The 27,092-nt window shown below is 48.2% G+C and overlaps 3 protein-coding genes across 4 annotated transcripts in view; 1 reads left to right on the forward strand and 2 right to left on the reverse strand.

Annotated features, from left to right (window-relative positions):
- Positions 1-2,623: 2,623 nt before the first annotated feature.
- Positions 2,624-10,268, reverse strand: C13H1orf109 (chromosome 13 C1orf109 homolog). 2 transcript variants are annotated; one of them, XM_006186337.3, is made up of 5 exons: positions 9,980-10,268; positions 9,506-9,783; positions 7,241-7,420; positions 5,180-5,298; positions 2,624-5,006 (listed from the first exon to the last, which is right to left on the reverse strand). In XM_006186337.3, exons 2-5 carry the CDS (start codon positions 9,778-9,780, stop codon positions 4,969-4,971), a joined length of 612 nt encoding a protein of 203 aa, XP_006186399.1. In that variant the 5' UTR covers positions 9,781-9,783; positions 9,980-10,268; the 3' UTR covers positions 2,624-4,968. The 2 variants fall into 2 exon arrangements, with proteins under 2 accessions (XP_006186399.1, XP_032351891.1); XM_032496000.1 differs by lacking the exon at positions 9,980-10,268 and having other exon boundaries at positions 5,180-5,302.
- Positions 10,269-10,397: 129 nt separating this feature from the next.
- CDCA8 (cell division cycle associated 8) lies at positions 10,398-23,200 on the forward strand. Its single transcript, XM_006186338.3, has 11 exons — positions 10,398-10,524; positions 10,686-10,798; positions 10,940-11,068; positions 12,886-12,926; positions 14,167-14,239; positions 16,040-16,122; positions 17,551-17,615; positions 18,525-18,620; positions 19,758-19,884; positions 20,623-20,709; positions 21,875-23,200. Exons 2-11 carry the CDS (start codon positions 10,702-10,704, stop codon positions 21,917-21,919), a joined length of 843 nt encoding a protein of 280 aa, XP_006186400.1. The 5' UTR covers positions 10,398-10,524; positions 10,686-10,701; the 3' UTR covers positions 21,920-23,200.
- Positions 23,201-23,837: 637 nt separating this feature from the next.
- The window catches only part of EPHA10 (EPH receptor A10), a 39,417-nt gene continuing 36,162 nt past the window's right edge, over positions 23,838-27,092 (reverse strand). Inside the window, exons 16-17 of the mRNA XM_032495995.1 lie at positions 26,399-26,554; positions 23,838-26,253 (exon numbers count right to left, since the gene is read on the reverse strand). Of these exons, the coding sequence (XP_032351886.1) occupies positions 26,139-26,253; positions 26,399-26,554 (271 nt within the window). The 3' untranslated portion in view covers positions 23,838-26,138. The remainder of the gene's footprint in view (positions 26,254-26,398; positions 26,555-27,092) is intronic.

Raw genomic sequence — 27,092 nt, forward strand, 5'->3', positions numbered from 1 at the left:
CTGGGAAGCAACAAAAACGGAAGAGGTGCAATGAGGGAGTTATTCAGGCTGGTTGCTTCCCCAGGGAAGCACGACCTTTGTGGTTATTCTACTCTCTCTCTATGCTGTTGTTTTTTCTCTGGATTAAGGCTATTTCTTAAATAATGACTCTGCAAGAGAATGAGGGGGTACCTGATAAGGATACAGCTACCTCGCCCCTGCCCGCATGTACTGGATCAGAGTCTCTGGGGCTGGAGCCCTCATGTGCTGGACCAGGTACCAGTCTCAGAAAAAATGACTCTCCTTTGCACTCGATAGAAACCAAGAAGGTGCCTTCCAGGAATGCTGGGGAGGAGGGAGAGTGCCTGGAAGGACTGGCTTTCTCCTTCCAGCCCCTGGCATAAACAGCAAAAGTGTAAGACTCTGGCAGACAGCCTCAGGACTCACTCCAGCCCTCCTGGCTATGGGATCCGAAGGGAGGGTAACTGGCAAGGTTGCAGCGCCCTGAGCCTTGGGTGCCCCTGCCAAGCCAGATGGGGCAGCGCTGTACTCAGTGCTGTGTTTGGAGGACTCAGGTCCCACACGTGGCTGGGTATTAAGGAAACCAACTCTTGCCACAGCTGAGGAGGTATTAGGGATGCTTTTGCCTCTGTGGCAGAGAGGAAATGGTGATATAAAAGAAAGACCCTTTATACCAGAACCTGGAAAACCCTGGGACGAATCCAGGCAATGTCACTTACCAGCTATGGGCACTGAGAAAATCACCATGTTTCTCAGAGCATTTTTGTTTCATTGCTTGTGAAGGGCTGAGGAAGATGTTGAAGAGCGTAGCCCAGAGCTACACACTTGGAAGGTGACTAATAAACCTTAAGTGAATTTCAGGCCCTTAAATGTTCATAAATTTACCAAAAACCCTCACATACTTCCTCCCACTTGAGCCTTACAACTCTGTAAGGATTGATATCATCATCTCATTGAACAAAGAAACTGAAACTCAGAAGAAACAACTTGCCCAAAATCACCTGGCTAGTAAGAGACTGACCTGAGATTTGGACCCAGGTGTGGGTCACTAGCAATTCTGCAGGGTTTCCCCAGAGCTGGTTATCAACACACTAGCTCCTTCCCCTCATCCCTGAATCTGCTCCTCCAGATGTGCACTCTCCCTACCTTCTCACAGGGAGAAGGAATTACAAATAACCCAGTGCTCAAAAAGGTTGGTGATGGTACCCAGCTCCCATCATCCTGACTACAGTCAGACAGACCATACAGCCTGGACCCTCCCTGGGCAGGGACAAGTCCTTCTCTTCAGAGCCTAGGATCCCACAGGCTTTGAAAACCCCCTACCCTACCTGAGAGAAGAATCTTGAGGTCAATTCTAAATGCAGATAGGGTAGAGACAGGAAAGAAGCATAAATTCATTTCTCCCAACAGATTGTCTCCCTAACAGGGAAGAAGGTTCTGACTACCAAGGGTCTATTTCCCCAACTGAAGGAAACAGAGAAAATGACTCACATTTGATATCTCAATCCACAGGCCAGTGGCAATGCTTAAAGGAAGAGAGCTAGACATAGTCCCACCACGATTCTCCCTAAATTAGTTTATAAACTTAGTACAATTCCAGTAAAACTACCAAGAGAATTCTTTTATTGGGGGTGAGTGGGTGGGGTGGGATTAGCTAATTGAAAATTCCAGGGGAGGAAAAGCATAATGAGCAGGGGTGGGAGTTCAAGGGAGGGTTGCTGAAACCTAACAGATACTCACTTTAGAAAGAACCCAAATGGCCATCAGTAAAGGGCTGGTTAAATAAACAGTTACCCACACAACAGAAAACTATGCAACTGTTTTAGAAAAAATTGAAGCTCTATGTATTCACACAGAATGGTCTCTAAGATAAAGTGGGAAAAAAGAGGTACAAAACTGGGTCTGTAGCATGCTACTATCTGTGTAAAGTTATGGAGAAAATACAAAAACATACTTGCTTGTATTTTTCATCTATTACTGTAGAACAAATTACCCCAAAACTTAATGACTTAGAACAAACGATTATTACCAGTTTCCTTGGGTCGGAAATCCAGGAACAGCTGAACTGGTTGTTTTTGGCTTAGGTCCCTATGAGGTCCCAGCTAAGCAGTTAGCTGGGGCTGTGGTCTCATCTGAAGGCTCAGCTCGGGGAGAGGGTCTGCTTCCAACCTCACTTGTGGTTGCTGGCTGGCATCTGTCTGTCACATGAGCTCTCCACAGGGCTGCCTCACAGCCTTGAAGCTGAATTCCCCCAAGAGAGTGAGCGACAGCACTCAAGACAGAAGCCACAGTCTTTTTCCACAGCCTAGTTTAACCACTTCTACCATCTTCTCCTCATTAGAAGAAACTCAGTAAGGCCAGCCCACCCTGAAGGGCAGGGGAGTATACAAGGGTGTGGATCGCTGGCATCACTGGGGCTATCACAGAGGACACCCACCCCAGGACTTATACAGGCAAAGAACATTTTTAGAAGGACACACTGGAAACATTTAACACTAGCTGCCTCCAAGGAGGGGAACTGAGTAACATGGTAGGGGTGAACTTTTCACTGAATATACACTTGTGCCCTTTGAATCTGGTATAGTGTGAATGTACCACTTCTTCAAAAAATAAACCAAACTAATTTTAAATTTAAACAGAACAATTAGAAGGATAGCAATTTAATAGAAGAGAAGCTAAGAAGGAACAATTATACTTCAATAATACATAGTTATTACTTAGCACCATAAACACACTTAAATCAATTTACAGTATGATTACTTGTTTCAATGAGGGAAGTTTAAAAAGCTCTTTATCATACTCACACAGATGCACACACCAACAAGCAACTCCCATTTACAGAACAAAATACATACTCCTGAGCCAGGCATTCAGGGCTCTTCACAAATTCATTCCAGTCCACCCGCACAGACCCAATTCCTGCCACACTTCTGTCCGCCTATGAGCTCTGGCGACCTGCTAGACTGAACTATTACTACTCAGTCTGTCCCAGTTCTAGGGGTACAAGCTTTCCATTCCTTGCCGAACACTGCCTTTGCTTAGACTGTCTCTGTGCATTCAGCGCCCTGCACTCCTCCCGGAGTCCAAGAAAAATCAGTCTTGAGGCCTGACTCACATGTCAATGTCACCATGAAGTAGTCCCACAAGCAGTTGTCACCTCTATACTCCCACGGAATTCTGTTATTTCAAATACTTCTATTATTGTATTACATCTGTTCAACTTAAAGTCTGGTCCTTGGATCATCACCATCAGCTGGGACCTCATCAGAAATGCAGAGTCCAGGGCCACACCCCAGACCTACAGAATCAGAATCTAAATTTTAACAAGATACCAGTGATTTATATGCACATTCAAGTTTGAGAAACACTGGTTGGACTATAAGGCTTTCTAGGGCACTCCACCTCTCTCCCCAGAACACATCATAAGACCTGATACTGAAATGTCTTTTTTTAAAGTTCTTACTTTTTTTTAGTCCATGCTAAGCATGCACTCTACCACTGAGCTATTTTCCTCCCCATCCCCAAATGTCTTAAGTTAAGTTCTATTTACAACTCTTATGTATGTGATAGAATTGATAAAAAAAAATTCCTGGAAGAATATACACATTATTAAAAACAGCTATCCAGTAGGTGGATAATGTGCATTTTCACTTTCTGTAATAGTTCAATTTTTCACAGTCAGAATGTATTATCCTTAAGGTAGAAAAACATGAAGTTTTGGGAAAATACATGTAAAATATAAGACATAATACATGCATATAATGGTATATAATATATAAAATGGTACATAATGGCATTGAGCTATATTCACAAATATGAAAAACTGGCCAACTATATTAAGGGTTTTTTTAAAAAAGACAACTTAAATAATAGACAATGATACCTTATTTTTTTGTTAAAAAAATTGTGAATATGGACGTTGAAAAGATACATATCAAAATATCTCTGGTGGACCTTGTTTTATACTTTTCTACATTTTAAATGTTTTCTACAATTTTCTTAAAAAGCACATATCATTTTTGTAATAAAAATAAGTCATTTTCATTTTGAAAATATCTATATTCTTTTAAGCCCCTTCACATCCAATGATCCATATTTTTACATCGGTCTAGGAAGTTGGCAGGTCTGGCCTGTGCATGACCACCTCACACGTAAAGGCACTGGGCCTCAGAAACACAACCCTGATCATGCGACTCTGGGCTGGTGTTCCTTCTCTGGCCCATGCAGCTACTACCAGATCAGAGGACTGTGGCAAGTCAGTTGCTAGCTTTGGTTAAAATAAAAAGAACCCCTGTTATTTTAGGAGTCCCACTATCCGTAGTTACTTACTCCTAGGTAGCAAGAGCAATAGGGGAACCCCTCCAAAGACAAAGCATTCAGAGTAATTCATGCAGCACCACCTCCCCCTGGTGGCAGGCTCTGGAAACTGGAATTGTCTTGATAAGGAACGTTTCAGTTGGAGGACAATTACTGTTTTCCATCAACATCACCTCTACTTCCTTGAATCATCAAAGCCACTTTCTCTTTTGTCAAACAGTCAGGTGTCAACACAAATACACGAAACCAGGACCTGGTGTCAAAGAGGCGCAGAGCTCTGGATGGTGCCGAGGGCAGGGCCACTCTCCACCCCCACCCTGTCCTTTCCTTCCTTACCCTTCTGTGGCTGTTGCTTCTGCCCTCAGAGTTCTACCGCACCACCTTTCCTGCAGCCTCTTTGCCTCTGTACACTCCCCTGAGCCTTAGGAAAGGGCAAGGGGAGACCATGCACCCTCAGCCATGAGCTGTATGAAGAAGCCCCAACATCAGAAACATCTAGCACAATCCTCCCAAAAGCGCGTCCTCCGGCTCGAGGCACTGATACTTCCAGTGAGTCAGGTTGCGATGCTAACACATCTTTAGAAATACCAGAGTACAGCAATGTCGGTCTTCAACTGTGTCCCCTGGTCTCCAGAGAAACACACAGCTTCTTCACTCTTCCAGGAAGAAGGAAACATTCAATAGGATATCTGGAACATGAAGAGAAAAAACACGTGGCACACCACCTCACCAGAAAGCACGAACCATCAGAGTTACAGAAGATACAGAGGCACTGTGAGGGCGTCTCTATCCGCTTCCAGAGAGGCGAGGCACAGAAAGAAAGGAGGGGAGGAGACACGAAGGACTGAGTACAAACCAGTACCTCGTACAAGGTCTGGGTGTTCGTCTTCTGAAATTCGGTCCCAGGCTGTGGGCAAAGCTCGGATGTTTCCCAAGTCTCCCCACTCGATCGAGGACAGGAGGTACTTCCTCTTCAGGTACCTTCCTGGGAGTTAAGGAAGGTCTTCAAAAAGAAAGTGAAATACACTGAAGGTGGAAAACACTCTGGAGAGAGCTCTGGGGAGCTAGAAACATGAAAGAGCAGCTCGCACTACACTCACCGGGTGGGCAGGACTCGCCTGCGCTACAGATCTTTACTGAGCCCCTCTTTACACACGTGGCCCCAGGCTGCGGGGTAAAGGGCGGAAACACTGCCACTGCCATCTGGGATCTCACCGTAGTGAGGAAAAACCCAGAAACTGAAAAGCAAGATTCTAAATGACAGGAAAGATAAAGCTCAGTGAAGCTGAGGATGAATTCATCCCCTTTAGAGGACAGCAGAGATTCCAGCTGGTAGGACGAGCTGAAGCCAAGGCCCAGAAGTGGGGAAGCATGAATGGATTCAGGGATTCAGGGACAGTACATCTTCCAGCGTGACTGGCATGGAATGACGTGGAGTAATAGGAAAGGCAGCTGGGAGGGCAGCTGGGACAGGAACACAAAGACCAAGGTGGGGTCCTGCACTTTTCACCCTTGGAGCAACAGAAGCTACTGAAAACTCCTGTACAAGCAACAGGATCAGAACGACACTTCCTGAAGAGATCTCTGGAGTGTGGCCACTAACTAGGGGTGGCTTAGAGGGAAAGAAGCCAGAGACCGAAAAACATGTGATAAAGGATCCAAGTGAGAGGTAAGAAACCATGGGCGAAGCAGTGGGGACAGAGAAGGAAAATTCAAGAAGCATCAGGGAGACAGAATGGAAGGACATGACAGATGACCTTGCAAACGTTCTCAGAACAGCACCTGGCACGTGACAAGCACCCACCTGCATGTGACAAGCGCCCAGTGATGCTGGCCACAGCAACTGCTCCCACTGCCAACACTGCTGTTGCCACCACTGCTGCTGCTGCCACTGTTGCAATTTAAAAAGAAAACAGAGTGGGAAATGGGGAAGCTGCTGCTTCAATTTCCAGGCTAAGTGATTAAACGGGGTTGACTCTACAAGTGAAGGAAAAGGGAGCTGAAGGCAAGGGTTGGACAGAGTTCAGTTCTCCATCTGCGCTTGCAATTCTGTGAGGTTCCAGTTGGCGGCACCTGCAGTAAACGGAAAATCAAGAAGAGGGGCAAGAGTAAAGGCTGGGTTTGGGAGTGATTCAAACGAAGGCAGAAACCTCAGCCAGAGGAAGGATGTGGGTATCAGGCAAGAAACATAGAAGAAGGTGAGAGGACTCCAACTAACGGGCCTTTCTGCATCCACGCAAATCTTCCCTCAGAACACAGCTGGGCGATTCTACGGAAAACAGGTCTGTCCAGGTTACTCCTCTACTCGGAACCTCCTATAGCTTTCCATCTCACTCAGAGTAAAAGCTAAAATCCTTTCAAAGACCTCAGAGGCCCTACCAGGTCTAGCCCCGTCTGTCTGACCGCATCTCCTGTTAGACACCCCACTCCCCGCCCTGCTATTTCCTGAACATACAGGGCTCACTCTCACATCAGGGCCTTTGCCCTTGGTGTTTCTTCTGCCTGGGACAATCTTCCCTCAAATAAACACACGGTTCTCTCCCTCACCCTTTTCAGGTCTTTTCTCAAATACCACTTTCTCACCAAGGCCTGCCCTGCCCACCCTATTTAAAATCACAAGCGCACCCTTCACCTCTTACTTTCCCCACTCCACGCTTTGTTTTCCTGCATGGCATTAATCATCACCTGATATTCTATACATCTTCCTTTTTCTAACGCCCATCTCCTAGCACCTAGAACAATGCCTGGCAAATAGCAGCTACTCAATAAATGAGTTGAGGAATGACTGTACAAAGGAATGCAGGAAGAATCCAAGTTCAGGAACCAAAGAGAAATGACCCATACTATATATTTTGTGAAAACTGAAATTAAAAAGACTTCCTGGAATAGCTCTGGGACGACCTGAAATGTTTGCAAAGGATACGAATTTCGATAATGTCTCTCGATATCTTGCAACCACTCCAACATTTCAGCCACGGAGGGGCTCGTGGCTGAAGCCTGCAGGACAGCGTCCACGCCGAGGGCGTCTGCATGCTGCTCGTAGATCTGAAGCACGCGTTCCACGTGGCTGCTGACCACATCACGCACCTTGAGGAGGGCGTCTCTGCAGTAAAGAGTCGGATTTAGGCAATATCATGAGAAAGACCTAAGGCGGGGTCCCTCACCCTCAGCACTATGGACATTTTGGACCAGATTCTCTGTGGTGGAGGGCTGCCTTCTGGGTTGTAAGATGTCCAGCAGCATCCCTGGTCTCTACCCACTTGATGACATGTCCCCACCCTTCTCCCAAGTAGTGACAATCAGTAATGTCTACAGAAGTGGCCAGACGTCCCAATGGAGAAAACTGCTTCCAAATGAGACCCACTGCTCTAGGGATATTGGTGGTGGTGCCTTGGAGGTAGGGGTGGCTCAAGAATTAAGAACTGACTTAAAGAGGGGAAGGCTGAAATAAATGGCTCTCAAAGCTGTGTGATGAGCCCAGCTGCCAAAGAAAGTAAAGACCAAGCGGCATTTCTGGGGCTGCCATAAAGCCATACAAGAAGAGAAGATGCTCACACAGTCCCTTGCCATGTACGTGAAAGGGAATTAGCAAGAGGCAACTGATGCATCAGAACAGTACTCTTCACATGCCACTTCGCCTCATCTAAGTGAATTCTTGAATGGGTAAAGTTTGGGCTCTTGATGCACAAAGACTACTGTGGATTTTACAGAAGTTACTCATCCTCAATCACAGATAAAAATGGTCTCTAAATTTTATTCACTGTGCATCCTGAGTACCTGGAACATCGAGACTGGCACAGGACAACAAACACTTGTCTGATGAATGAATGAATGAATGAATGAACAGGACTTTGTGATGATTAAATGCAGTAATGCATATTAAGTGCTTAGGGAAGTGCCTGGCTATGGGAAATTGTTATTATTCCACTGGTAACTCGAAGGGGCCCAGCCACCAAGATGAAGGCTACAATGTCCCAAAGGGCAAGGCATTCCCAAGCATAGAATTGCACCTTTCAAAAATGACTGTGACTCACAATTTAAAAACAGACTGAAAATGACAGCCCAATACCCACACACAAGTGGCTAATCAACTGCAACAAAAGTTCACTATCTTAGAACATTCCATGACATAATTTAATTGACAATCTCTTCTACTCAACTAAGGAACTAAGTCTGGTTCACTGTAGTATTCCCAGCACCCGTGCTTGGCATCCCATAGATGTTTAATGAGTGTTTTTTGTACAAATGAATACAAAGAAGGCCCTCATCTTTGACAGTTTTCTATTAGTCTATGAAACAGACTCTATACACTAGGACCTTCTTTTATCCTGGTCAAGGAGAGACTATATATGCCCTGTCTCTTTTCTATCCTCAAATACCTATAACTCTAAGCTAGAGAGCCTAACAGTAGGCATGATAAGACCCCAGAGAGGTGCTGCTCCTGGCACAAAGACACCAATGTACAGCGGAACAAAGTGGTGGTTAAGAGCTCTGGCCTTGGTGTCAGACACATTTGCGTTAGAATCCCAGCTTTCCTATTTATTAACTGTGTGACCATAGGCAATCTGCTTGAGCCTTAGTTTCCTCACCTGAAGAATGGGATTAAGTGAGGTTAAGTCACAGAGGTGTTGAAAATATTTTATGAGATAATATGTGTAAAACCCTTAGCTCTGGCACCTATAGCTTCATGCTGCTTTTTATGAAAGAAAAACTGTAAACGAGGGTTAATAAGTTTTCTCCATTGCTCTTCCATTCTGCTTTGGTAACTTTTACCAAGTCCACGACTGCCATGCCTGGCCTAACAAGGGAAATGCCAGAAAATGGCTTTTTGACAGAGGTCCCATTGCAATAAGTGGAAAGGAGTTATGGCTCAGACTCCCAAGTACCATACTCTCAAGTAAGGAGAAAAACACCCTTCTGACTGATCCGAGCTTACTAAACACCGTTTAAAAAAATCTTTCCTCCAAGAACTCTCCCTTCTGAGAAATATGGCCTACCTCTGTCTATGGAGTGTGTATCTAATTTTAATTTAACCTGAGCACCCAACCCCCACACCTCGTGGCCTTTCTCTTGCCTTCTGAAACAGCTTGCACTCTACGGAGTACGTGTCTCTCCAAATAAATCTATCTATACTAAAAAGAAAAAAAAGAATCTTTCCACCAAGAACGAGCGTCACTGAGCCTCTTACAGCCTCTCCCATAACTTGTCCAGGACAATGTCACCAGCCGCCAGCTGCTTGCGTTTCAGCCGCTCCTTTAAGTCTGGGAAAGCCCGCAGTGACGGCACATCCTCAAATCGCAGATTCTGTGCTGCCTGCAGCTGCTCTGCCAAGTTGCTGAGGGAGGTCAGGAGGGGTGGGCAATCCCTAAGAGTGCTCTGCCACAGGCCCTGCTGCTCCTCCACCACGGGAAAGCACTTCCTCAGGGCCTCCTGCACAGCAAACAAGGGCCCGTCTTGAGTCATCTTCTGTTAGGAAAACAAAACAAAACCAGAAAGAAAAAACAAAAATCCAGCATTAGGGTCCCAAGTAGGCAGGGGAAGTACCGGGTCAAGGGTGGGAGTTATTTCTGTTCTCAGGTGAGGTGCAGCTAAACCAGGGTTTCTCCGGGTAGGGCCGTCTATCCCTCCCGACAGGAGTTCCTAGCGCGAGGCGTTGTCTTACCTTTAGAAGGGCTTCTGGAAGGCAGGGCCCCTGCTTCCCACCTCGGGAAGGGTTTCCTAAGTATCCCTCGGAGGTTCGTCCGGGCTAGAGCGGTCTCCTGTTTTAAACTGCAGCTTCCCCAGGCCGACCCGTGCTTCCGAAGCTAGAATCTTCTCTTCTCTCCTTGAGGCTGCGGGTCACTTTCCCTAAACCAGAGGGAAAACTTAAAGCTAAAGCAATCAATGCTTCAGGCCCTTCCAGAGCCGCCAACATGCCCCCCGCCACCTATCTGCGCATGCCCCAACGTTGCTACTAAGTCGCGAAAATATGTCGTCAAACCGCAATGCCTTCTGGGTGCTGTAGTCTACGTGAGGACTGGCGGCCGGATCGCGGAGCTTCCCTGTGATTGGTTATCGTGGGACTCTCCTAAGACGGCGGCTTCTCACTGGTCAGCCTGTGGCAGTTTGAATTTGGTGGAGGCGGTCGCACGTCCGGTTAGTCCCAGAGCCGCTCCCTCTCCCCTGAAGCCGCCTGGTGTTTCTCAGCCCCTGTTTCGGGACACACAGGTGGGTGCCTCGCGAATCCTTTAAGCCCAGGCCCTGAAGGGCAGGGGTCCCCCTCTAAACCCCCTTGGGTGCCCTCCGCCCTCTCCCGCCCCTTCGCGGACCCTTATCCCTCCCCATCTCTGCCACTGACGTCTGGTGGCTCGGCACCCCGCTCCCCGCAGCCTTCATCGAAGCGCCATGGCTCCGGCTAGGAAGGGCGGCAGTCGGGGAGCCAAGACCAACTCGCTACGGAGCCGAAAGCTCGCCTCCTTTCTTAAGGACTTCGATCGTGAAGGTAAGGGGCGGAGCCCGCCTCGTCGCGGGCATCTGGGACAATCACTGAGTGCTGGCGGCGAGTTGGGGCTCAGGCAGCACGGATTCTAGGCCCCATTTGCTGCCGGGTGACCTGTGTCCTGTCCGCTCTGCCCTCTCTCAGTGCAAATACGATCCAAGCAAATTCAGTCAGACAGGCAGAACCTCCTCAAGGAGATGGATAACCTGTACAACATCGAGATCCTGCGACTCCCCAAGGCGCTGCGCGAGATGAACTGGCTCGACTACTTTGGTAAGAGCTGCTAGAGCTTCCCCAGGCCTGGGCCCGGAGCCCCTCTGTGGTTACCATGACAGCCTTCATCTTCTTAGTTGGTTCTCCATGGTCGCTATAGGAAATTGTAGCCCTCCCCCTTACCTCCGCTCTCTGTCTCACCTCCCTGCTTTATTTTTTTCCATAGCTCTTACCTTTATCCGCCTCTGCAGTAGGCAACTGTTTTCTCTAAAGGACCAGATAGTAAATATTGTAGGCTTTGTGGGCCAGAGGGTTCTCTGTTGCAACTACTCAGCTTTGCTGTGTACAGTTCTAAAACAGCTGTAATAAATGGGCGTGGCTGTATTCCAAAAAAAATTTACTTATGTGCACACTGAAATGTGAATTTCACATTGATTTCTTGTGTCAGGAAGTACTTTTTTTCTTTAATTTTTTTATCCAACCGTTAAAAAAAAAGAATGAATGAATAACTTGGTTTATTACCAGAGCTCAGACAGAAGGATAACCTCAAGAAGCTCTTTCTGCAGCTTATGGGAATTGCCAATTTAAAAATGGACAAATGAAATTGCAAAGTGCAAGGACTCAGGAATCTTCCTGGCAAGAGGAAAATCCCAGCCTTTTCCCCACTCCTTTGATAAATGTCCAAGGAAATGCAAGAGACTGTCCTTTCTGCTGCGTTACCTTTTCTGTGACTATTTGCCTTATTGCTAATTACTCAGTGTGTAGTCTCCTTCCTGAATAGAAAATGCATGTTCTACTCACATAGTAGACATTTAATGACCCTTTTGACTTTCCCTTTTACTTATTAATTTATTTGTGCATTTCTGCAAATGTTCATTGAACCTATGTTAATCACAATGCTAGGTGCTAAAGATGCACTGGGAAATAAAACAGACATTGTCCTTGCCCCAGGAACTTAGAATTTAGTAGAGAAGGATCATGTGAAGTATTTGGACGTGATTGTATAATTAAAACTATAAGTACTACGAAAGAGAATAGAGTAGTGGTCAGTAAGCACGTTTATATAGTGCTTCCTCTGCCAGACAAGCGTTGTACCAAGTGTTTTACATATATTAACTAATTTTATCATAAGAACCGTGTTAATTATTAATATTATTCCTGTTTTATAGATGACAAGATTATCAAGGTCTCATAAGTTCATTAGTGTCAGAATCTACTTGAACCCAGGCATTCTGGTTCCAGAGCCTGAGTTCTTAACTGTTATACAGGATACTATTAGTATTTCCAGCAGGAGGATCTAACCTAAGTTTTTATTCTACGTTTAAATCTTACAAATATCTCATCATTCAACACACATTTACTACATACCTGCTGTATGACATATTTTGGCCAGAAGCTATGGATATTATCTCTGTCACCAAGCAATTCAGTTCAATGTCTGGGTGGGCACTTCAACAGCTTTGAATCATTTGTTGGGTGTGATGAGAGTGAGCAACCCGTTCAGCACATTGCAGCAATCTGTGTGAGAGAAAAATAAGCAGAGTTTGGGGTTCGAGCTGAGTTTTGAAGGATTAATTAGAAATGCATTGGGTGCAGAGGAGTATTTTGTGCAGAGGAAATAAGTACCAGGGCACTGAGTCATGAGAGACAGTGACACACTTTGGAAATAACAGGAACTTTGGTGTGGTGGAACCTAGAAGAGGGCATGAGAGGAATGGGTCGAGGTTGGAGAAAGATTTGAGTAGATTGTAAAATTTCTTGAATGTTGAGCCAAGGGCGTAATCTGGTCCAGTTTTAGAGTGATAACTGATTGTATTAGGGAAGATTGGTTTATTATTAAAATCTGATAGTAACTAAACAAAATATTCTTTTCAAAGCCCTCGGAGGAAACAAGCGGGCCCTGGAAGAGGCAGCAACAGTAAGTGACTTGTCCTATTTTTAAACTGTGGATTAGTTTTTAAGTTCAGTCTGGCCACAAAATTTAATCAGTGGGTGCAAACTGTGGAAGATGTTCCATGGGGGACATCATCTATGTCAAATGAAAAAATTACAGTTGTCAAATATTGAGTACAGGAAGGACAAATAGTTTTGAGCCCTAAAAAGGGAGGCAGTTCTGCTTTTGGCAGGTTTCTTGCAGCAATTTGCCCTGACTTCTTCAGGGAAAGTACAAAGTCCAGGTTCCTTTAAGTCTCTAGGTCATGACAGGTGATCTGGCCTGCTACATAACAAAGGGCCTGTTGCTTTATCCTTTCATACTGTAGAAGCTCTCCTCTTGCTTGGGACTCTCTGGATTCCCCATCCCATCGCGCCTCCTTCCTCCCAGTATGAGTACCAGGACTGAAGGCTGTAGGATGGGGAGGCAGAATAAAGAGTTGGTAGATCTGTACTGCCTGTTACAATAGCCACCAGCCACATGTAGCTATTTAAATTAATAAAATAAAATATGCAGTTCCTCAGACACACTGGCCAGATGTTTGGTAGCCAGTGTCTGTTCCATCTTATATTAAATCAAGTACAGCATTGTTTCTTTTTGGGGGGGGTAGTAATTAGGTTTATTTATTTATTTTTCGAGGTAGTACTGGGGACTGAACCTAGGACCTGGTGCATGCTAAGCATGCACTCTACCACTGAGCTACACCCTCCTCTCGCTAAAGTAGTAGCGTTTGTAATAGCAAAAGACTGTAAACAGGAGATTGGGCAAATCCATTGTGATAGAGTCACAGAGTGAGACTTTATATAGCAGTGAAAACAAATTAACTGCAACCACAAAGAATGGTCAAGAACAAAATCAAGTTAAATACTGTCTAAGCACATAAACATTTTTGGAGAAATACATACACACACACATATACTCAACCTTGTTTTAAGAAAATGGAATGGTAGTGGTTATCTCTGGAGAATGACAGAGTTAGGAGACTGGTTACCTTATGGGGAGAGAAAAGAAATAAGAACAGGGAAAAAAACATAGCTAGAGGCACGTTATTGGCAATGTTTTAGGCCTTGGGTTGACTGGTAGGCTTATGAGAGTTCATTATATTGTGTTACAACGAACATGTAATAATCTTTTATATGTATCAAAGAATTGTTTTTAATCTTAAAATATTGTTCCTTGTATTTGATGGCATATAACTAATGTTTTGTGGCTGTGTTTGTCACAGGCTGACCTGGATATCACAGAAATAAACAAACTAACAGCAGAAGCTATTCAGACACCCCTGAAATCTGCTAGAAGTGAGTACTTTTCAAAACCACTTGTTGAACTGAGAGAGCTGAGGCCAGGGTTGTTGGCCAGCTGCTTAGGGAGGCCTCATTGGAGGAGACTCTTCCTTCTAGTGTCTGCTCCTCAGTCTTGTAAATCCAGAAATTTTATTTTGGCCTCTGTATTCAGTTAATTGTATGCGGGACTGATAACTAATGAAACTCTGCAGACCAGTGTGTGAGCTAAAGTGAAACTGGGGGATGGGAAACTGCTGGAAACCAAACATTGTTGCCTGCCTGCTTCCCTGAGTTAGAGAGATGAGCAAGCTTTAGAGAGGTGTTACAAGACGTGGTAGGACCAGCTGAGACTCTCCCTGAGACAGCTGTGAAAGGACCAGCTTTCTCAGCACATAGTTCCATGTTACTCAGTTCAGTGATCCATCCATGTAAAATTCTCCCACGTACACGCCCCACACTCTGAGAAACACTGTCCTACAAGGAAAGTTTTGGGGAAGCCAGGCTGTAATTAGTGAGCGTAGGCTCAGGCCAGGATGGGCTCTCTTATGGACCTGATGTCGCTGTCATCAAGCTCTGGTAGCTCAATGCATTCCAACTTTTGTGAGAATGGACCTGACCCGAGGCCTCAATTCCAGGGCTGGCCCACCAGGCACCTTCTCCACCAGGCAGGGCCAGAAACACCATCCAGGTCTTATTCCAGCTTGCTTTCTGATTTCCAGTTTTTTTTTCTGACTTGGTGGACGCAGGCTGGGGTGGGGGTTCTGATTTCGCCAATGGGACCTGAACACACTAGGACCCATGCCAAACAACAATAGAAATGGGTTTTGTGCTGTCTTGACCACTGGACTTCAGTTACATTGTAAGCTATCAAAAAAAAAATATATATAATATATATATATACACACACACACTTATATTCTTACTTGTGTCAGTTTAGGGGGAAAAAAAGCTTAAAAGTCATTTAGTCTAATCTCTCCTCTCACAGTTAAATTTCTCTATGGAATTTCTCTGTTGAATCCCTGCTTGGGATTTTCTAGCCCATGGTTGTACATATTTTGCAATGAGACACTCCACCTTTTATCACTGTGGTGGTTAGAACATTTGTTCTAATTTTGAATCAAAAGTTCCTTGTGCTTTCTCCATATTAATATGGTCCTGCCCTTTGGGGTCCCATAGAGCTGTCTTCTCTATGACAACCCCTTAAATATTAAAAATTGGTATTATCTCCTCTGGAATTATCCATCTTAAACATCCCTCAAATTCCTCTTCCTCCTAAGATGACAGTTGTAATAAGTAGTAATACTTATTATAATGTGTGTTCAAGTACCATCCAAAGGACTTAACATTCATCCATCCTATAAATACTTAATAAACACTTGTAAGCACAATTCTAGGTTTGGGGATACAGGAATAAATAACAAAGACCCTGTTTTTATGGAGCATACATTCTAGGTCTCATAATATCCCTATAAAGTGACTCTTCCCTTTTATAAATGAGGTAAAGTGAGGCATCACCACGAAAGCCATGTGACCTAGTGAGTGGCAGTGCCAGGCCTCAGGCTCAAGGCCGTCTGACTCCAGGGTCTGTGCTCTTAACCAGAATACTGGGCTGCCCATACAAGGCATTACACGGGGCTTCTTAACCACTCTTGTTAGTTTCCTTTGTCTAAACCCTCTTTTTTGAGGTCAGCTTTATATTACATCTATTTCTTGATTAGAGCCTAAGATTGCCTAAGTTTTATTTCCTATAAGAAATGTTGAATGCATACAAGTTTGTTCTCATGAGAAAATCACTCTGTTAAAACTTTCTTATAGCACGAAAGGTAATGCAAGTGGATGACATGATAATGGAAGAAGAGGAGGAAGAAAGTAAAAATAAGAATCCTCAAACTGCACGAGTAAGTAGGCACTCAGCTTCAGGGCTGGAGGCTGTCAGGAGAAGAGGAAACACTTAAAACACAGTGTTGTTGTGTGCTCTCCCCTGCCCCCTGCCCCACGAACTCACAGTTTAGTAGAGAAGATCCCACTTAAATGGCTGACAGCAAAAGCAGTAACAGAAGCGTGTACAAAGTGCAGGGAATGTAGAAAAGGAAGCGATTAAATCCTACCAACCCCCCGTAGGACACAGTGAGAGAGATTTCACCAGCTGGAGAAGAAAGGGAAGGGCATTCCAGGAAGAGGTATGAACGTGCCCGTTTAAGGAACAGGAAGCAGTTCAGTATGGCTGGGACATAAGCTATGAGGGTAATCTGGGGAGAGCAGGGGCCAGATAATGAATAGCCTTGTGCACCCAGCTTGGAAGTTGCAATTTCATGAAGTAGGTCATGGTAAGTGACATGACCAGATTGGTATTTCAGAACGGTATTCAGGATAAACAGGAGGGGGAAAAGCTAGAGACAAGGAAACCAGTTGTGAGGCTGCTTGAATTCTTGAACTGAGACACTAACTGTATAGAAAGAAAAGGAATGGCTTCGGAATAAGTTTACAAGGAAGAGTGGGCAAGATTGCTGGAGGAAAGGAGGGACCAGAGGCAACTGAGTAGCTTCTAGCTCAGGCAACTGCCATCTGATGGGATGTGGGGGTACAGGAGGGTTAGGGCAAAGGGGAGCAGTTCATGTGTCAGTCATTTGATATGCTGAGTGTTTACTACTTCCCCAGGGTGTCCAGCCCAGACAGAAGTCTCAGCCTGGCGCTCGGGGAGAAGCAAGAGATTGAGAGACACCGACTCCCAGATCTTTAGGTGGTTGTACCAGTGTGGGAGTCAAGGTTGTGCAGGGAGAGTGTGGAGGGGGAGGCTGAGAATGGACACTGGGAGGGAAGGGAGAAAGAGCAGCTCGAGAGGCAGACTGCAGAGGGCCAGCCAGGGAAGTGGGGGAGGCGGGTTGATCTTGGAAGACAAGGGAGGACTGTCCGAAGGTAAGGAGTGATTCTTGGCAGGCAGCTCCGAGGACTCAGCAAGGGTGAGGACTTGCTGAGGGTTCCTTGGACTGGGCACCCCAATGCCCTTAGTGACCTTCACGGCAGCACTTTATGAGGGGGTGGGGCAGGGTGGGGGGACCAACCAGGCTGCACTCAGTTCAAAAGAGTGTTACTTTTAATCTTGGTCAAAGTTTTTAATCTTGGTCGAAATCCTCTATTTTGAAGTCTCAGCCAGTATAAATTCTCAATTGCTCAGTTATGTTCTGAATTATTTAAGTCACGGGATTCTCTGAGATAGACCTTCTGATGTTCAGTATTAGATTTCTTTCCCAGAGCTGGTACCCCTCTGCCTTACCTTTCCTTGCAGGGGTTTTTGTAACCTCAGTTTCATTTGATTGTGACTTCAGGTTAAAAGGTGTCCTCCATCCAAGAAGAGAACCCAGTCCATACAAGGAAAAAGCAAAAATAAAAGGTAACAGGTTTTCCAAATTTAGATATGTTTTTGGTTTTATTGGAGAGCCACGTTCATCATGGTAGAAACAGGCGATGAAAGGGCTTTTGTGACTCGTATTTAAGCAGAGCTTAACATCGTTGGATCCTTGAGGATCCAAGCTGAAGGAGCCTGTAGACATGAGCTTACCCAACACCACCTCCAGTTCTTCCTGCCCACATTCTCTGTCCTCCCCAACTTTTTTTTTTTTTTTTAATGCAAACAGGGGGATTGAGTCAGAAACACAGTAAGCACTGCCTAGTCAGTTGACCGACAGTCCACATACAGAGCTACCGCATGGTCGGGCACAAAGTGGCTATCACCTCCATGTAGTTAGTTTCTTGAAAGGATCCTCCTGGTCCTGCTAAGTCATGAATCGCCATGGACTTGGCTTGCTTATGCTGGAAGTTGGGGAGGGGATCTGCATCTCAGCCAGCTCAGGAAAGTAGTCACTGGGGCGTGCATGGGAAGGAGTGAGCCCCTCCCATTTCTCCCCGGGCTGTGGTAGCTGCCTGGCCAGAGGACGAGAGCTCCAGCCACAGGCCTGTAGGTTGCTGAGGGGCTGTCTCTTCCCTCGTGTTCTGTTAGCTTGATTGAGAAGTCAGATTCTGGAGGCTGACTGCCTGGGTTCAGAGTTCTGGCTCTGCCCTCATTGGCTGTGTAATCTGGGGCAAATTACTTAACTCAGTCTGCCTGGGTTTCTGCATCTGGACATGAGGATGATAGTGGTGCTTCTCACAGGGCAGCTGGAAGGGCTGCACAAGTTGATGTGTGTTAGGTGCCCAGGACAGTCCCTCCAGGTCCGAGCTCTCCAAGCGGTACCTGCCTCTGCAGCTGCTGTCACTGGACCTGAGAGTTGGCTCACCTCTGATAGCTGTTTCTCACCTGTAGGTCAAGCCATTGTACCACTGTTACGCCAGCTGTGGGCCGACTGGAGTTGTCTATGGTGAAACCAACTCCGGGCCTGACACCCAGGTTTGACTCAAGGTGAGTACTGCGAGCAGCACTTCACTTGGATTTTGATGGGAGCCCAACATTCGACATCCATCCAAAAGAAGGGTGTTTAAGAAAATACTAGGAGGCCCTCTCAGAGGAGGGGAGCCACCTGCGCCTCCCAGTGTTCGCCTCTCCCCTGAGTGGGAGGTTACCTGTTTTCAGTGACAAAATGATTTTTTCATCTGATGAGGGAGGAGACCAGCCTGTCTCTGATGATAGGAGGCTGATAATAACTATTTTGGTCTTTTCTGATTCTGATCAAGCTCTTTTTTAATGGGCAGATACTCTCCCATACCCTTGATAGGAGTGAAAACTAACACCACCTTTTGGGAGACTAATATAAACAAGGATGTTCTTGTATTGTAAATTAATCCCTTCCATAGGGCTAGTCACCTAGACAGGAAGTGCTGATGGCCATTAAAAAGTAGGTGGATCTGCATGTGCTGATGGGAAAGAGCTTCATGAGCAGGAGCATCTCCGAACAGGTGGCAGAACAGCGTGTCCTGGATGGTCCCTTTTGACAGAAGTGTCTAGAAGGATGCATAAGGAGCTGAGAGTGCTTATCTGGGGTGGGGAGAGTGAGAAAGACTTACCTTCTACTTCTAATTCTCACTCTCCCTTAACTGTTTGTTTTTCCCCATGAGCATATAGCAAAGGACATTTAGGGGAAAACAGATGGCAACATTTTAAAGGTCTTGAGAAAGTCAGTTTGGGAATTAATATAATGATGTAATCTCTGAATCATCCTCCTTTGACCCTGGCAAATTCCTCTTGATGGAAGCACTTATCCGCTCTTGGACATACATTAACCACAGTTTATTTCTGGCCTTGTGGATGGATGGATGGATGGATGGATGGATGGATGACTGGCATCCATATGGAGCTTTGGACCTAAAATTTACATGGATAAGAACTGACTTCACTAGATGTATGTTTGATAATTACAACCTCCTCTCTCCAGCTGTGTGTAGTCATTACTGCTTTTTAACCCTAAATTTAGAACTCGCCTTCTTAGAAATGTGATTTGAAAATTGCTGCTTGAGGCCAGATGGGGTTTGGAAGGGCTCATAGCGCCTGGTGTCATTCAATCTGCCAAGCCATCCTTACAGAGATTTTCCCACTTTCTAGGGTCTTCAAGACCCCAGGCCTACGTACTCCAGCAGCCAGAGAGCGGATTTACAATATTTCCCTGAATGGCAGCCCTCTTGCCGACAGCAAAGAGATTTTCCTCACCGTGCCGGTGGGAGGCGGAGAGGTAAGTGTTCCAGAGGGAAGTCAGGCCACAGTGTGCTGCTTACTCAGCATTTTTCTTTCTTGTCCATCACCCACTTCTCCTCCAGAACCCAGAGTCCTTCTGGTTGCATGGATCCTGATCTCCACAGTTCTGTAGGACTCAGAACCCAGTTTCCCCTCCCAGGTTAGAGCTCCAGACTGGGAAGATCCTTGCCCAGCTCTGGGTTCCATTTGTTCATCATGCACATTTGCCCACCTGTCTGGTAGCAGTTTTAAGAAGTATAGAAGACATTCCTGCCTTTGAGAAGCAGTTCAGCAGTCAAGATAGGCTCCCAATTAACCATAACATCATGAGATGAGTGCAGTAATGGAGATACTAAAGGCAGGGCAGAGGAAGGCACTATGAGGTGTGTGTTTAGCCTAGAAAGGGGAGTGTGAGCTGTGTCTTCCATCTTGTATACCTTCGAGGGGGTCTGAAGCAGGCTGAGCAGAGCAAGTTGCTGACCTCACCTCTTGTGGGGGAGGGATGGTTTATCTCAGATGAGGTCTGCAGGGCATTTCTAAGCTGATGTCTGGCAGATCCAGCCACTGGCTCAATTCTAAGTCACTGTCTCCTTAGGGCTAATCCCCCTCTTGTCTGCTTGGTCACCCCCCACCACAAGGGCAGGACATCAGGTGGACCCCCAGGACACACTGGGCTGCTGGGTGGAGATTCCTGCCCTGGGACACGTGCCAGTTTAACCCTTTCCCCTCCACACAGAGCATGCGGTTATTGGCCAGTGACTTGCAGAGGATTGATATCGCGCAGCTGGATCCAGAGGCGCTGGGAAACATTAAGAAGCTCTCCGTAAGTCTTGTGTTCATCTCCGCACTAGGATGCCTCCAGTCACCTTCTGGGTTTAGCTGTTCTTAGGATTGCCTTTTGGGTCTGGGCTAGTGCTTTACATTTACAACTGTGTGGTCTTCTTTCCGCCAAGGGATTTTGACTGTTAACCTGCTTGCCTGGCAGCAGTTCTGTCCCTAAACTGATGTTGTGTTTTGATCCATCCCGGAGTGCCTGCCATAGAAGTTCCACAACAGGATCAAAATTCTGCCTAAGTTCTGCCTCATTCAGGCAGTCAGTGCCTGTATGTTAGGGCGCCATTGACCCCCAGGAACTGAAACTTCTTCACAGAAGTTTAGGAACAGGGCAAGGGGCTTGTTACAAGGAATCCCACAGAATCAGAGAAAGTGCTGACCAGCCAGGCCCTCTGAGTGGGGGGACCGCCAGCGCTGCGGGTTTGTGAGGCCCTGCGCTGGTGCGCCCGCTCCCTCAGAGCTCGTCTCTAGGGCCCAAGCAGGGACTTCTCCTGCCCCTCACCCCCCTCTCAGCAGGTAACCTTCTCCACAAGGCTCTTGCTTCTCTCTCCCTTAATTTGGTTCTGCGTGTGGCTTTAGGTAGCTACACTTGCCACTCTGGCTCTGTTGTTCAACGTGGACTGTCCTCATTCAAATTCTTAAGAAGTGTTGAAGCGGCTTGGCTTTGGTCAGACAGGGCTCGCTGGTCCCGTCGGCATGGTCTCCGGTGGCGGACAGGAGCGCTTGGTGCAAATTTGACAGCTGTGGCATCCTCTGCAGGGGGGCGGGGGAGGTGAAAGGTACATCCCAGGAAGGGGGCAAGGGTGGAGCTGCTTTCCCAGACTTGTCCTACAGAATGCAGGACCAGTGCAGAGATCACACACACACAGCCACAAACCTGCTGACACCCATCATTAACTGGACTGACAGCATACTGTTTTCAAATTCTACCTTCACTGGCTCATTTGAGATGTTATTTTGCACCTTTGTTCAGGTGAGAAGTGGAGATTCAGAAAGGTTAATTGGTTTGTGTTACAAATAGAGAACAGAGGGCTGAGATTCACTCAGACCTGCCTGACCCCAAATCCAGTGCTACCTGAGCAGACTGAGTGGCTCCCTGGGCCAGTGTGCCTGGCACCGTCTCCTGTAAATGACCTCTCTCCTTTTTCTTTCAGAGCCGTCTTGCTCAAATCTGCAGCAGCATTCGGACTCACAAATGAGGCTGCCATTCCAAGAAGCCAAAATTGACAGGACAGATCTTCACTGGGCACTTCTGGGACCCTCAAGGGACCTGTTCTCTTTGGGCTTATTGTTTGAGTGTGAAGTTCCAGAGCACAAGTGTTCCTCTTGGAGAATTCAGGAAGCAGGGAGACACTGTTCTTGCTCAGTTAGATACAACTTTGCTACTGACACCTCCCAACCCAGGTGACAAAGACACTGCCTCTGCGTCCCTGCAGCCCAAACTTCCTGCCATCCTCCCGGCTGGATTCTCCTTCCTGCTCTCGGAGCTGCCCCCCTGCCTCCTAGAACTCCACGTCCTCTTTGCCCTACCCTAGCTCCGGTGGGGGCCGCGTGGAGGAGCCTCGCGTCCTCTGGAAGACTGCCTGCTCACCCTCATCAGAGAGTCCTCTGCAGCTGGTGTTTCCGCTCTGTTTGCTTGAGGCTGGGAACTTTAGGCTCAGAGAGGTGAGCTCCATGAGAGGGCGGCGCCAGGAAGCTGGGAGGGACTCTGCACATGGGGCCAGGACCTGTCACAGCAGTGACCCCTGCAGGACACCTCCCCCCTCCCTCGCCCAGCCCTTCCTTCCTCCTGTGCTGGGTACTGACGGGGCCCTGGACTCTTCCACCCGCCATGACCAGTAGTTTTGTTTCAGGCTGACTTGTGGAATAGTATTTTTTATTTTCCCTGTTTAACAAAGACCAAAAATTGGTTTGGAGGCAGTTTCCCTGTCTTGCTCCTCTACCTCTCCAGTTAGTGGGAATCTGGATAAAGGAATCCAGGGCTTAGACTAGCCTGGGGTTTTTACATGACTGGCCGCAGAGGGGCTCTAAGCTCTCCGTGGTCCAGTGGTCCCTTCAGGTTTGTAGACTTCGCAGAGAGCGCTTCTCTCTTAGGTCCACCACGGGAGCGGGTGTAGCTCACCTAGGGGCCTCTGCCCTGGCGCGGGCTGTTATGTGGGCAACAAGCTCGCTGCATTCCAGCCAGCACCTGTGCCCCAAAGAACCATGGCACGTGGTCCAAGAATGTGGGAGCTGAGTTCCCACCCCAAGCTTGAGAGCGCCGTGTTCCGTGTGTGGCTCTTTGTTGTATTCTGTTGTATTCTGCTACATAACCATTCTAGTAATCCAGTCCTGTTCAAGTCGTGTTCTTTCCAAGTTGTTTTATTCTCTCTTTCCTGAGACTTTTGTACATATTGTTTGAGTAATGCTATCTGTAAGCAGATTTATTCTAATCAGAGCTACTGAAAGGTACCTGTTTTCAATAAATTGTGGGTTTGCTTTTAATTGATATTCAGCCTGCCTGTCACCTCCACGCTGTGCTGCTCAGACTAGACAGTTGTGGAGCTGAAGCTGTTGGAGAAGGGTGGGTGGGTGGTCTTTGAACAGCTACTTTCCTCAGAAGATTTGAAAACCTTTACTTCAGGCAGAATCTCTCTAATATCTGAAGATGGGGCATACATTTCATCTCGGTCCAAAATCGAACTTGTCATTTCCCACCTTCCCTCACATCCTGCTCAGCCTGCCCCCTCCTCTCCTTATGTGGTCTATCATCTCAGGGAATGGCACTGCCACCGAATGTTGCCTCCCCCAAGAAGCCTTCCTTGGTTTACTGCTCCTGAGAGGAGGCAGCATCCTTCTCCACACTCCCTGGCCACCCAGTGCTCACTCCTATTGTTGCCCTGATCACACTGTCCTGTCATGTTTCCTAAATGCGTCCCTTGCTAGACTGAGGGATCTTTCATGGCAGGGACGGTCCAATTTGTCTCTATGCAAAGAGATATCAGACACAAACTTTGGAGACCCCTCCCCACGGGGTGGGGGGCAGAAACACTCCCACACATATTACTTAATGGTTACGCAGTTGTCACTGACAGAGGCACCATATCACAGACAAGTTTTTATTACTTTGTCCTGCATATAGAACTCAAGAAATATAAAAACATCTCCAGAATTAGTTAATGGAACCACTTCCCCCACCCCCCAACCAGCCCCTTCCCTCCCTGGATGGGCTCAGATAGGGGTGCTGGGGGCTTGCAGGCCACCTCTCTCTATCCAGTGAATAAGTTCCATATAAAAATAGATCTGTAGAGGGCTCCCAGGGAGCCATCAGCCCGCATCACGCCGGCACCTGTGCAGGGCTGAGACCTGGGACCCTTCAGGATTCTGGGACCTCACTCAGTGAAAGGGAGGTCTACCCTGGACACCGAAGTCCTGCCAACATAGCCAGGGCACTCTGGAACAGCGTGGGGAGGGCACTTTGACCTTCAGAGCATGACTGATGTATGATGTAGCTGGAGACAGGGATGAGGCTCCCTCCACTGAGATAGGATGCTGGTGTGTCCTTCCCAGGCTTCCCTGGGGGCAGTGGGGGCAGAGCCTGGAGAGCACTGGCGTGGGGCCCTCCAGCCCTGTCAAAGGTGGAAGCAGTATCTCGGCCTCCCCTAGTGCCCCCAAGGACACTGAGCTGGGGCAGGTGCTCAGGAGATGGGGGACGTGGTGGAGGGACTCCTGCCCTGCTGGCAGAGCGAGGCCAAAGGCACTGCTGGGAGGCACCATCCCCCCACAACTGGGTGCTCCCCAAAGATGTGCTGCATCTTCCAGCCTCAGGCTCCTTCTCATGCTGGTGCCTCTGCTTGGACTCCTCGTATCCTAGGCTCTCCATCTTGGCCTGTGGAAAACTCCACCGACCCTCAGGAAAGAGCCCTCCCCCAACCACCTCCAAGGCCCTGTTCAATGTATGCGTCAGACTCCCAGCCAGGGAACCTTTCCAGCCCTCCATAGACACACATCAAGAGCATCCATCTGCCCCTCCCACCCACCAGCCTACAGGCCCCAAGGTCTCCTGTGGGGGACGTATAGTACTTCTAGGAACCTGAACTCATCTCTCTGCTTTGCCTGAGCCCTCCAAGGACTGGCTGTGTCTCATTCACCCCTTCCTGCAGCTTTGGTCTCCTTCCAACCCCTATCGCACGCAGCCAAATCCAGAGCAGGCATATGTCAGGGGTGACCCTATCCAGAACTAGTTGCCTTTCTGCTGTCCTATGAAAACCCTGGCCTCATCATTACACCTGCCTCTGGGAAGCCCTCTTGGATAAGGACCTCTGGAGTCAGCTCAGTGCAGTCAGTTCTGCCAGAGCTCCGCAGAGGTTGGAGGGAGGAGGCACTCCATGGGAGGCTGGGTGGTGCAGGGGGCGGAGCTGGGTTACCTTTCCTGGGCTGCCCCGGGAAAGAGTATTGGTTTTACAAGGCAGGACTAAGGACTCTCCAGAGCCAACCTCAGCCCTGGATAGGGAGCTGGGAACAAGGGTTCAACGCCAGCTCTGGCCCTTGGTTTTCCCACCTGTACGGTGAGTGTCAGACCAGCCTGTTAAGAGAGAGAAGCTCTATCTTGGAGAGTCATATCCTCACCAACCCCCAAGCCTCGGGAGCAAAGCTCTTGGGGCCCCAGGGAGAAAACACCTCCCCTCGTGCTCTTCCCAGATACCCTGGCCAATGAGTTAATAAAAAGAATGCAAAGGGGAGGCCTAGAGGGGCCTCGGGAGCACCAGGACCCTCACACTCACCCCAGACAGTCAGCCCAAGGGTAGGGGAAGCAGAAATCAGCTCCTGAGTCTAGGGCCTGTGGGGTCCAGCCCCTGACCCAGCACCAGCTTTGCCTGCCTGGGCCTCCGGACCAGGGTCCAGACGTCCCAGCTGGAGCCGAGGGAGCTGAGGACCCGTGGCCCGTCATAATGGGCTGCCAGGCAGCTGTGGCCACTGTGAGGTCTAACAGTAGCTCAGCACATCAGGGGCCCATGCTGGCTGCTGGCCAATGGTCTGTGGGAAAATGGGGCACCCACTGGGGTAGGCCCCAGATCCCAGTGGGTGTGGAAGACCGAGGGGCATGAACCGGGTGATTTAAAGCTACGTCTTCCTCCCTGCCCCTGCCCACCTTGGTCTCTGAGACCCTGAATTTCCTCCCACTATAATTTCAGGGGTCCTCCCCAGGTTTTGAATCTTTTTGCCAGAGGGACTGAGTCAGCCAAGGTGTTCAGACTGGGGCAAATGGGAGGAAAAGGCAGTGAAATGGGGGGAACCATGGCCCCGCACAAGCTCTGGGCCCAAGTGGAGGAAGAGAGCGCTCACTTACACACAAGTGGAGCACAGTTTGCCAGGATCCCTGGCAGGGCTAGGGGGCTAGAGCCCCCCTGGGGTCCTGGCCAGGAAGGGCGGGGCCACTCACACCTGTACCCCCTGGCCCTGCATTTGGAGAACCCGGGCCCGCAGGGCACTGATCCCGCTGAGGAGATCCTCCCGGTGTTCCGCAGACGAGATGCCCAGGCTCACCAGGTCCCTGCAAAGAGGGGTGGGTCAGACCCAGCTGGCCCCACCCCGCTTCTGCCCTCCTTCCCCCAGCCTGGACAGGGAAGGGCCTGCAATCAGGACAGGCTGGGCCTCCCAGGCAGGCAGGGGCAGGGCCCCGGGTTTCTTAGACTCACTGGGCAGTCATGGCGGCCACGGCCTCCAGGCTCCCATAGCCGGCAGCAGCGAAGCTGTCCTTGTAGCGGCCCAGGTCCAGGGCCTCCAGCCACGCGCCCACGGAGCCAAAGGAGGGGAAGGTGGAGAAGGCACGGTCCGCCAGGGGCGTGGGAGGCCTGGGAAGCAGAGCAGCTGCAGTCAGTCCACAGCAGGGACCTGGTGCCCAGACCTTGTCAGTCCCCTGAGGAGAGGCCATCTGAGAAAGGACAGGAGAAGGGGAAGATGACCGAACCCCAGGGCAGACCTGGCTCCCATGGGGACCAGCACTCTCAGAGCAGGCAAGGAGTCACAGTACTCGGGCAGGCGGAGAGTGCGTGGCGCAGGAGCCAGCTAACGGTACTGGGAGTATGTGAAACAGTCTTGAGGGAGGCTATACCTAAGACAGTTTGGGAGGTGACTCATATTGGGGTCAACTAATGCTAATTTCACTTACATAATATTGGAACTACAGATTTGTTAGGACTGTTACCACATTTATTTATGTGGTCATTGTATCTGGGATACATGGGGCAAAACCCAGGACACGCAGAAGTGACTAAGGTGAAAAGTCCTATGTGCCTAAGGCAGGTGGGAGTATTAGATCATATGGGGCAACTGGGTGGGCAGTCGTACCTGGACAGGTGGAGTAGGACAGGTGGGGAGGCGATTCATGGA

This window comes from Camelus ferus, chromosome 13 (assembly GCF_009834535.1).
Source record: "Camelus ferus isolate YT-003-E chromosome 13, BCGSAC_Cfer_1.0, whole genome shotgun sequence".
In the NCBI taxonomy this organism is placed as follows: Eukaryota; Metazoa; Chordata; class Mammalia; order Artiodactyla; family Camelidae; genus Camelus; species Camelus ferus.